The 11,573-nt window shown below is 31.6% G+C and overlaps 2 protein-coding genes across 5 annotated transcripts; both read left to right on the top strand.

Annotated features, from left to right (window-relative positions):
- The first annotated feature begins 2,084 nt into the window (after positions 1–2,084).
- Positions 2,085–5,328, top strand: LOC115696506 (probable LRR receptor-like serine/threonine-protein kinase At4g31250). Its single transcript, XM_030623407.2, has 3 exons — positions 2,085–2,897; positions 3,765–4,448; positions 4,526–5,328. The coding sequence occupies exons 1-3, from the start codon at positions 2,207–2,209 to the stop codon at positions 5,230–5,232; spliced, it is 2,082 nt and encodes a 693-aa protein (XP_030479267.2). The 5' UTR covers positions 2,085–2,206; the 3' UTR covers positions 5,233–5,328.
- Positions 5,329–8,622: 3,294 nt separating this feature from the next.
- Positions 8,623–11,325, top strand: LOC115700219 (probable nucleoredoxin 3). Of its 4 annotated transcripts, none has more exons than XM_030627801.2 (4): positions 8,623–8,865; positions 9,850–9,948; positions 10,048–10,539; positions 10,619–11,325. In XM_030627801.2, the coding sequence occupies exons 2-4, from the start codon at positions 9,856–9,858 to the stop codon at positions 11,228–11,230; spliced, it is 1,197 nt and encodes a 398-aa protein (XP_030483661.1). In that variant the 5' UTR covers positions 8,623–8,865; positions 9,850–9,855; the 3' UTR covers positions 11,231–11,325. The 4 variants fall into 4 exon arrangements, with proteins under 4 accessions (XP_030483661.1, XP_030483656.1, XP_030483646.1 ...); XM_030627796.2 differs by having other exon boundaries at positions 8,623–8,870; XM_030627786.2 differs by having other exon boundaries at positions 8,624–8,865; positions 10,045–10,539.
- The last annotated feature ends 248 nt before the right edge of the window (positions 11,326–11,573 follow it).

The following is an 11,573-nucleotide window of genomic DNA, read 5'->3' as shown; positions in this document are numbered from 1 at the left end:
TTTTAGCTCACTATCTCCGAATCACAAACGACTCTTTTGACTAGTCTTTTTTTGGATAGGTTTTGGATTTTGATCGGTTACTCATTAGTGTTTAGTTTGACTCTGATACCATATTAAGAATTATGAGGTTCTATCTTAAAATTAATTAGTAATGAGAGGAATAACTCATGCATCTTATGTATGATATTTAGTTCTCACATATTATCAATGTAGGACTCTCTTACAGTATATATTAAATAAAAACTTAAAATTTATCCGATAAGAAATAAATCAATCACCCATAAAAATAAATGTTTCATGGACAAAAGAAATTAACATAATATAAGTATTGTTTATAACTTACATAAGTAACACTTAAGTGGTTTCTAAACCATGTGAAACTTTTAGTTTATATGTGTAGTAGTTTTTTTCTAGACAAAATAAGAAAATGTCACAAATTTTAAAAAAATGTAAAATGTAAGTTAGGCTCGTGCTTTCTTTTATATTTTATATATATAGATATCGAAATTATAACATTATTTATTTAATTAATAAATCACTAAATAATATACGTATATTACTTTTTTTTTTAATTTTTACGTACATTAAAAAAAATATATAGATATATTATTTTTTAAAAGAAATAATTTACATATATTATTGAAAAAAAAATATTAATTCACTTTTAAAAATTATGAATATAAATATATTAGACATAAATATATTTAATTTGATGATAAACTCTTAATAGGGCATAACTAAGTTATCAATTGTTTGATATTTTACAAGTATACAATCCATAAATTTATAAGAAATAAATTTATTTCTCAACATCCACGTACAAATTTATAAAAAGAAATAAATTCTTTTATGGAAAAAAAAGAGAAAAAACTAAAATCAACAAAATTCTATTAAAATTATAAAATAGTTGAAAAAATTTATAAAGCATGTAATTTATAAATCACTAAATAATATAAATATATTATTAAAAAATAATATTATTCCACTTTCTAAATTTATAAATATACTTAGATATTTATATAATTTGATTTGATGATAAACTTAACAACAAAAAATGTAATAGGTAAGATTATTTTATTAATCACACATATAATTTTGGACAAATAAAAATACATTATTTATAGTTTAGAAGTATAGAATTTTTACAGAAAAAAAAAAAAAAAACTAACTATAAAATGTCATGTTTCTCATACAAATCTATAAAATAAACTAAATTTAATTATAAAAATTCTAATGAAATAAATATAATGGATGAAAAAAATTGTTGGATGTTACCTCTTATATAATTTTTCTTTATTTAAATATATATAGATTAGGATTAATTACTTGACTTCTATAGTTGCATGTATGTGTCGTTTTAGGTACGATTTGTCAAATTACTTTGGATATTACGTCACATAATTATACGTTAAAAATAATGGTTGATCACGCAAAATATTAATTGACTAATCTATGCACTTTAATCAGAGTTTATAAATTTACTCTTATAACTACAAACAAAGCCCAGCAAATATGTATAGTATATATCAATGCTCCATTTTTCTTCTTTTGTATGAATATTTTATTATATATTCCATGTGAAGCGAATAAATTAAAAAAATCCAGCTAGCATATATAACATATATATGACTCAACTGAACGAAATGGCAAGCACTTAGCAATATCAGATATGAAAATGATATCATGAATCATGAACACACATATATAGAATGATTGTATATATGTATAGTATTATATTATATAGAGACGGCTGAACGACACCAAAAATCTACTAAACAAGAAACTAAAGGGCACAGCATATATACACATAATTAGAATTAATAAATAAAGAGCCAAGAGGTAATATCCAAATAATAATTTTTTCACTATACACTTTTATTAAATTATATATAATTAATTAATTAATTTGAGGCCGGCCAGCCCCATGATCATCATCAACAAACCACAGCTCATATTTCTTCATATATACATTTAGTATAACTAGTACTCTTATTATTAATTACCTTGTGAATCTCATCGATATATCTTCAGACTCCACCAACCTCTCTTGTCACATTTATTTTCGAACTTTCTTCTTCCATTTCCTTCTTTTTATCCAACCCTTTTCTCCATAATTTCATTATATTATGTAAAACACTACTCATCAAAACAGTATTATAGCTAGCTAGCTGATTAGACATATATATATATATATATACATATATACATGGCTCATAATAATAATAATAAAAATGTTAATAGCTATGATCTCGTTTCCCTATTGATAATAACATTATTAGTAGTAATAGTAGAAGAAGCCGCCGGGGATGTAACAGACGGTGAAACACTCCTCCAATTCAAGAAATCATTAAGCAATGACACAGAGCTGGCCAATTGGAGCACTTCCATTCCCTTATGCATTCCCAACACAAACGACAGTAACTGGAAAGGGTTGACATGCGTGAATGGAAGCCTTTACGGATTAAGACTTGAAAACATGGGACTAGGTGGCACCATCGATGTCTACACATTGTCCAAGCTCCCAACCACTCTGCGCAGCCTCAGCGTGATAGGCAACCACTTTGGGGGTGGAATACCTGAATTCAAAGTGCTTCGAGGGTTGAGAGCCTTGTACTTGTCGTACAATGATTTTTCAGGGGACATACCGGACGATAGTTTTGAAGGAATGGTTTACTTGAAGAAAGTTTACTTGGACAGAAATGAGTTTGATGGGAGATTGCCCAACTCCATTGTGAGGTTGACTAAGCTTGTGGAGTTAAACGTTGAGAGTAACCGGTTTGTAGGGAGGATACCAGAGTTTCCACGCCAGGATTGGAAATTCTTGAGCTTTGCTAATAATCAATTTCAGGGACCAATACCCTCCACCCTTAGCAATGCTAATGTAACCGCCTTCTTAGGTACGTAAAATGTATGCATATATTAATTTTATTAACTGCAAATTTTGTGATATGAGTAATCATTGATAATAATTACACAGTACTGTTTATAATGATTCACAAAATTAAATGATGCATATACTTGAATAATATCGTGAAATGAATAGATAATTATACAAGTAAAAAAAAAAACAAAAGGTTTTAATTTGCTGTTATTATTATTATAATAATTATTATTATTATTATTATTATTATTATTATTTGGTAGTGTGTTGTTGTGGTTTATAACGATAAAGGATAAACTATTGTCCTTAATTAATTATTTTAACTTTTAGCAATGAACTTGAAAAAATATTTTAGATAGAATATCGATAATATCTAAACAATTAATATATGACAAAAATATGGAATAATAAGTAATAGTGTTAATATTAATATACAGCAATATTTTTGTAGATAGTATTGGTAGGACGCACGTTATATTTGATATGAGTGATAATAAGTATTGTTGACTCGCCTATCTACATACATCCAGTACACATAATTATTCATATTCCTAAAATGTAATGTTATATATACTGGTGGACAAAAATTATATCATCATATGTAATTTATGTAATTGTATGTAAAAAATTATTAACAAAATATATTATATTATTATGTATTCAATATTCATCTCATATAACTATGTCAAACCTTGGCCTTTATATATATAGAGCATGAGCATTGTAACTAGCACCACTATAAGGGTGATGCTTAACAATAGATGTCATTACATTAAATATATATGAAATTTAGTATTTAATTATACCAATAATAAACCCAATATACTTTTAGCATTTCTCTCAATTATACATTCAGATTATATATTTAATTATATAAATATAGGGAACAAGGAGTTGTGTGGACCGCCTCTTGGGTCAACATGCAAGTCCTCAACATCATCAAACAAGAAAAAGAAGCACATCATAATAATGGTGATATTAGTTACGTTAGTAGTAGCTGTAATCGCCTCAATTGTGTTCCTATGCTTCCGCCGAGCTCGAACCAAAACTGCCACTACATCTCCACCACTACTACTCCTACAACCCAATAAACATGGCTCAACTCCCCCAAAAGTAGTTAATTACGAGCAGTTTGGTGCTGTAAAAAGGGCTAATTATCATTATGATCAATACTCATCACATAATAATATGAATAGTACTGTTGATCATGACATGATGCGCAGCAGCCAAGGCTACAAAAAAAGAGGTAGCTTGCAATTTGTGATGAAAGATAGAGAGAGGTTCGAGTTGGAAGACCTTCTTAGGGCATCAGCTGAGGTTTTGGGAAGTGGTAGTTTTGGGTCATCTTATAAAGCACTTCTTCTAAATGGACCTGCCATGGTTGTGAAGAGGTTTAGTCACATGAACAATGTTGGGAGAGAGGAGTACTTCCATGATTATATGGCCAAGCTTGGAAGGTTGTCACACCCTAATCTACTACCTCTTGTTGCATACTATTACAGGAAAGAAGAGAAGCTTTTGATATCTGATTTTGTTGACAATCAAAGCTTGGCCAGTCATCTCCATGGTAATTAATTAATTAATATATATATTAATAATAATTTCTACTAATTAATTAATTATTTGATTCACCATGACCATCAGGTAATAAAAGAGGAGTTGGGCTAGATTGGGCTACTCGTCTGAGCATAATCAAAGGAATTTCAAGAGGGTTAACATACTTGTATAAGGAGTTTCCAGACGTAACCCTTCCACATGGCCACCTCAAATCTTCAAATGTACTCCTCGATCAGAAATTCTCCCCAATCCTCACTGAATACGCCCTCGTCCCTCTCACCAACAAGGACCATGCACATCGATTCATGGCTGCTTTCAAGTCCCCAGAATTCTCCTCCAATAATAATAATAATAAAAATCGTCGAATCTCCAGAAAGACGGACATCTGGAGCCTAGGGATTCTGATTCTTGAGATTCTGACAGGGAAATTCCCTGAGAATTATGTGGATCAGGGGAATAATAATAATAATAAGAAGAAGACGTCGTTGTCGTCCTCTACGGGTGATCTAGCGGCGTGGGTGAACTCAGTTGTGCGGGAGGAGTGGACGGGTGAGGTGTTCGATAAAGAGATGGTGAGATCAGGACATGGGGAAGGGGAAATGTTGAAGCTGTTGAAGATCGGAATGAGTTGCAGCGAGATGAGGGTTGAGCGACGGTTGGATTGGAAGGAGGCAGCGGAGAGAATTGAGGAGCTGAGGGAGAGAGATTCAGAAGATGAAGATTATTCATCTTATGTCACTGATTGGGATGTTTTGAGTGCTGATGATGCTTTTTCATTCTCACTTAAGCATTAATCTCTTTTTCTTTCTTTTATGGAGAAACTAATGATTGTGTTAGTTTGGATCCACTTTTGTTGCAAATTAAACTAAAATTGAAAGTTATTAAACCTATTACTATATATTTCAGTATCTATCTAATCTAACAAATTAAAGATTCAAGAAACATCAAACCATAACCTTTCGACCAGCTATTCTTTGCAACTGAGAATGTCAAAATTAGAAACACTTATCCACTGATTACAAACTAGTAATTTAATTTCATTGATACAACTAAGTAAAAAGTAATACCCACACTTGAGTTCCTCCCAAGAAATTGGTTTCAAGTCCCCTTAAGTACTTAGTCAAATAATATTTTATTCTTAGCCCAAGATCCTCTTGAGCTATTCTTTGAATTCCCTTCAACAACTTCAATTTGAAATCTTTTTAGATCAACTCTTTAGTTATTCAATGGATCTCCAAATTAACACAACTTTTGTCAACAATGGTATTCCCAAAAAGATACAGCAAAAAAAAAATAAAATAAAATAAAGAGAGAGAGACTTTTGTCTCAAAAGTAAGGTTAAGTTGATAAAAAAACAAAAAGGAACTTTATACACACTAAACAAAAAAAAAAAAACAAGATTGTTATAAGACCATCCAGGACATAAACTAATTGGTTGTAAATAAATTAAGTACAAGTGTAAGATTGGTAGCAAAAGGCTTCAGTCAAAGAGAATGCATAGATTTCAACGACATATTCTCTCTAGTGGTAAAACATACCTCTATTAGAATCACGATGGCCAAAGTAGCAAAATTTGATCTAAAAATAGATCAAATGGATGTAAAAACAGCTTTCTTGCATGTAAAGCTTAAGGAAGAAATCTATATGGCTGAACCAGATGGCTACAAATGTGACAAGCCAAATCAAGCATGCCTCTTGAAGAAGTCCTTATATGGGCTCAAACAAGCTCCTAGACAATGGAATCTAAGATTCCATGAGTTCATAACAAAAACTAGTTATACAAGAAGCAACTATGATCCTTGTGTGTACTATAATAGCATACAGATCTAGTTGCTATTATATGTAAATGATATTCTCATCATTAGAAAATAAAGACAAGAGATTAACAAGGAGAAACAGCAACTTAGTGCAAAATTTGAAATGAAAAATATGGGAAAAGCTAAGAGAATCCTAAAAATTGATATCAAGGGAGAAAGACCTACTAGAATATCCTTATCTCAAAGATATTACATTCAGAAGGTATTGGATAAGTTCTGCATGAATGAGTCAAAACCAGTCACCACACATTTAGCCCCTCACTTTAAACTTTCTCAATCCCAGGCCCAAAGTCAGAAGAGGATAAGGCTCAAATGGACACAGTTCCATATGCCTCTTGTGTGGGAAGTTTGATGTACTGTATGGTGCGTACAAGACCTTACCTTGCATACAGTCTAAGCATGGTGAGTAGGTTCATTTTAGATCCTGGTAATGAACATTGGTCTGCTGTCAAATGGATCTTAAGGTATCTAAAAGGTACAATGGATTTGGAATTAGTTTACAGCAATAACAATAAGATAAACACTGAAGTTGCATGGTTTGTAGACTCAGATTATGTTGGAAGCATTGATACCAGGAGTTCTATAACAGGGTTTGCATTCACTGTTTCGGGTGGATGTGTTAGTTGGAAATCTAATTTTCAAAAGGTAGTGGCACTATCTTCAACAAAAGTTGAATACATGGTTGCCACAGAAGCAATCAAGGAGGCAATTTGGCTAAGGGGTTTCATCTGAATTAGGCTTCAATTCATAAGATATTGTAGTGCCTTGTGACAATCAAAGTGCACTGCACTTGATGAAAAATCCTATGTTTCATGAAAGATCAAAATATATAGACATTAAGCTACACTTCATCATGGATATGATTGCAAAAGGAGAAGTTCAAGTGAAGAAGATTGGAGGAACTAAAGAAAACCCAACAGATAAGCTAACAAAGTATGTTCCTTTAACAAAGTTCAGACTTTATCTGAACTTGCTAAGCATACTTGATTGTTGAGTTTATCAAGCCCAGAATAGCTCTTTCTCAACAGGGTGACTACAACTCAAATGTAAAACCTAAGGTGGATGATTTGTTATGTTTGGCTACACATTTGAGGTACCTAGTTTTTGGTACTATCTCACTAGCTCGGCTAATGTCATAATAGAATTACTTAATATTCTGTTATGACAGTTATGCTATTTGAAAACTAGTCCAGGGCTTATAAAAGGAGTCCTCATCAATCGAGCTAAATACACCAAAATCTAGACCACGATTCAGAGAAAGAATTGAGAGAGAGGAATGAGAGAGAAACCAGAGTTGAGAGAATTCTGAGAATCATTGTAATTGAAACAAAGCTTCATTTGAGTGTGCTGAACTGTTCTTAACATTTCCTTTTGGTGTAATCTTTAGTGACTTTCATTCAATAAAGATCAAAGGCCCTAAGGATTGTTTCTGGCCGTGGGGTAGGCAGGATAACACATTGTTATTCCTTGTTCGAACCACATAATATCTCTTTCATTTACATTGTTTTATGCTTGATTATATTAGTCTAAATTATTTGTTTTGTGTTATGTTCAGTTTTGTTTTTAACTATTTTCTCGGTTTTGTATTTGTTTGTGTTCTTGATCGAGTAATTCATAACATAACTATATGTGTATTTTTTTTTTCAAAGAAAATATGAAATTATTGTATTGCAAGCAACCTAGCTTGTTGGGTGGGCACGGTGTATAAAATAGATAAGTTAGGCTAAAAGAAATGTAGAATGTCACATGATAGTCTTCCTTGAACATTCCTTTATATATGTATAATCAGGTACAATTTCTATTTTTAGACTTAAATTAATTACATACTTGAAATAAATTAATTTTTTTTTATTTTAAAATAAATAAAATCATGTTAGTACTAGGTTACATTAATTTATAAATTATTTTTGATAAATTTTTAAATTAATTACAACCGTCTAATAATGATCCAATAACTAAAATTAAATATAACCATTATAGTTATATTCGATATAATCATTAAAACTTATTTCATATATATTGATTTAGCCATAGTTGTTATTGAATTAGTTCATAGAGCTAAAATGTATCATGTTACATTTTATTTTATCTTATTTTTAAAGAATTTGATTATTATCAATTAAATAAAAAAAACAGTTGATTAAATTCACCATGCTGCTAATCACACACATGTTTTTAATTTTGTCATAAATAACATGCAAACAGTACATACTACCAATTCCTTTAAATTCGAATTGATTTGAAAACCAAACTCATCATTGTCATGACTCATGGACCAACCCGATTGGGTGCAAGTGTGAAGAGCTTAAAGGGATCTTTAATGTTCAATATGGATATACCATTAATTCAAGATAACATCATCACTAAATTAATTCATAACTAACTCAATAGTTTAAGTTTTACTCCCTTTATCTTTGGCATTCATTATATCATATCTAATATAAGGGTCTCTTTATATCGATAGAGATAACCTCAGTCTTTGGCTCTGTGCCTGTTGGGCACTTATCCATAAACCTTGGTCTGGTGGTCCTACTCCTTTGGGCTAGCTTTAAGAGAAGTTCTTAGCAAAAGAAAAACAGGGGAGATTATAACCATTCCATAACCAAATAGGTAAGGTAATTCTCTTTTCTCGCTTTTTCTTTCTTTCTTTTTCTTATTTTGATATATGTATATAATAAAGCTAAGGAACTTTGATGACTGGACCAATCCCACTTGAAATTTTGTTGTTTCCTCACAGAGGTTCTAGTTCTATGTTCATGGTTATTATTCTATTCTAGTTGTGTTGTTTAGATTCTTAATTACATAACTCGATCCCAATAAAGTGTTTCATAGAGAATATAATAGTTCCTTCCTACCTCAATTGGGATCATTGATGATGTGTTTAGATACTATATTGACAAATTGTAGATTGGATTTGGAGGTGAGTTAATATGTAAGGAATCCTTATTTCTGGACTCTGTGCCTTCCGATTGATAAAAAATAAATAAATAAATAAAAAGAATCGAATGGATAATGAGACCAAAAGCTGTGTGAACAATATGGCTGGTCCCTTTACCTTTTCTAAAAGGAATAAAATAATATATCTAATCTAATCTAATCTAAAGATTGACCTTTTTTTTTCTTGTGTTGCGTAGCATAGCGTGTTCATCTTTCTTTCTTATTTCAATAAGAAATTAATTATGTTGGATTATTTGTTTATTATTCTAATTTCTTGCAACAGTAGTAATAGCGGTTGTACATTTATTTATTATTAATTTTAAATGATGGGTTCAATTCAAGGCATCATTTTTTTTAATTATTGTCACTCTCTGTTAAGGATCAGAATATAAATCTTTTGACTTCAAGTTGGTAATCTAAATTCTCTTGAAGAATATGTTTGCAAATTAAATTCCCAAACTTAGGAAAATGCAAGCTGGATACATATTTATATATACATATTATGCATAATAAAGCTGAGGTGCACCTTTTAAAGAGTCATTGGCCAAAAATAAAATTCTCTCTTTTGTGAATGTCACTCTTTTTGTTTGTTTATATATTGACCACAAGTTTTCTTGTGAGAAACCAGATTAAACCATTTTTCTGTGGCTTTTGTAGCTAAAAATGGCAGCACTTAACTACCAAGCTAAGTCTACTGATATGGCTGATATCTTATCATCTGAAGGGGTTGAATTCCTTCTGTCAAGTGAAGGAGAGGTAGTTAGTTAGTTTAGATAATTATTGTCTCTTGCTGAATTTACAGTAGCTTGTACTGAATCTCTTGTTTTTTCTATTATTATTTTGTGAGAGTAGCAGGTACCATTGTCCTCATGCCATGGCAAGAAAATTTGCCTATATTTCTCAGCATATTGGTGTAGGCCTTGCAAAGCTTTCACTCCAAAATTGGTTCAGCTTTACAATTCCCTGAAAAATGGAGGGAAAGAATTAGAGATCATCTTCATCTCTTTCGACCGCGACAACACTAAATTTGAAGAGCATTTCAAGTGTATGCCTTGGTTGGCTGTGCCATTTCATTTAGATGTGCACAGAAGATTAAGTGAGAAATTCAAAGTGGATCGTATTCCATCTCTTATTAATCCATTATTGAGTTCAGATGATAATGGTGTTTCAATTGAAGAGGATCTAATTGGATTGATTGAAGACTATGGTGCTGAAGCGTTTCCATTCACTAGGGAGAGAAGGGAAGAATTAAAGGCCATTGATAAGGCTAAGCTTCATGGAGGTAAATTGGAACTACTTTTGTCACATGAACAACGTAACTATCTTATTTCAAGAGATGGAACTCAGGTACTAATTTCTCTTTTTTACAAAAATACCATAAAATTCAAATTAATTTTAGCATTATCAAATAATAAGCCCATTGCAGACTCAGGTCCAAAATCTGGTGGGAAAGACAATTGGGCTATACTTCGGGGCCCACTGGAGCCCACCGTGCAGATCATTTACATCAAAGCTGAAAGAGACATACGACGCCGTTTGCAGCTCATCATCATCATCGTCTTCGTCGTCCTTCGAATTCGAAATCGTGTTCGTCTCCACAGACCGAGACCTGAACGAGTTCGAACTTAATCTCGAGCTGATGCCCTGGCTTGCAATCCCTTACCACGACCGAAAAGCACGGCAAGACCTCTGTCGGATCTTCGACGTGAAGGAGATTCCGGCTCTAGTTCTGATCGGACCCGACGGGAGACCCGTGCCGGCTGATGGGAAGACTGTGATCTCCTTGTACGGAGCTAGGGCTTTCCCGTTCACGGAGTCGAGGATCGGGGAAGTGGAGGCGGCGCTGAGGAAAGAAGGGGAGGCTTTGCCGGGACGTGTAAAAGATCGGAAACATGAGCACGAGCTGAAATTGGATATGGCTAGAGGGTATGTTTGTGATTGTTGTAAAGGAGGAGGGAGATTTTGGGCATTCTCTTGTGATGTTTGTGATTATGATCTTCACCCCACTTGTGTGGAAATGGATAACCCTACCTCTTGATATATATTCTTCTCCATTTATTTATTTATATAATATATATGTGAAGTGGGTGTAATTTTTTAAAATATAGATAAATATACTTACAATTATACTTCTGTTAACTTTTTTTTTTATTTAAGAAATAAATATTTGTATTACATTACATTAAATCTCTATCTAAAAATAATAACTTTTAATTTATTATAAAAAATAATATAATATTATATAGTATGTTATCTTTGAATTATTATAAATATTTAATAAATTAATATTTTTTAAAACTAATTAAATGACTAGTCTAAAATATTGCTTAACATACATATTTTTTTAATCATTAAAATACTTTTATTTTATTATTTTAGAG

This window comes from Cannabis sativa, chromosome X (assembly GCF_029168945.1).
Source record: "Cannabis sativa cultivar Pink pepper isolate KNU-18-1 chromosome X, ASM2916894v1, whole genome shotgun sequence".
Taxonomy (NCBI): Eukaryota; Viridiplantae; Streptophyta; class Magnoliopsida; order Rosales; family Cannabaceae; genus Cannabis; species Cannabis sativa.
Note: the sequence above shows the minus strand (reverse complement) of the source record. Positions and strands in the feature narration are given on the sequence as shown.

Bases quoted from the DNA above. Each gene is read 5' to 3' on its own strand.
- LOC115696506 (XM_030623407.2), top strand. From the start codon at position 2,207: ATGGCTCATAATAATAATAATAAAAATGTTAATAGCTATGATCTCGTT. The intron at 2,898-3,764 runs GTACGTAAAATG...ATATAAATATAG, and splicing joins TAATGTAACCGCCTTCTTAG to GGAACAAGGAGTTGTGTGGA. The intron at 4,449-4,525 runs GTAATTAATTAA...CATGACCATCAG, and splicing joins CTTGGCCAGTCATCTCCATG to GTAATAAAAGAGGAGTTGGG.
- LOC115700219 (XM_030627786.2), top strand. From the start codon at position 9,856: ATGGCAGCACTTAACTACCAAGCTAAGTCTACTGATATGGCTGATATC. The intron at 9,949-10,044 runs GTAGTTAGTTAG...TTGTGAGAGTAG, and splicing joins TTCTGTCAAGTGAAGGAGAG to CAGGTACCATTGTCCTCATG. The intron at 10,540-10,618 runs GTACTAATTTCT...AGCCCATTGCAG, and splicing joins TTTCAAGAGATGGAACTCAG to ACTCAGGTCCAAAATCTGGT.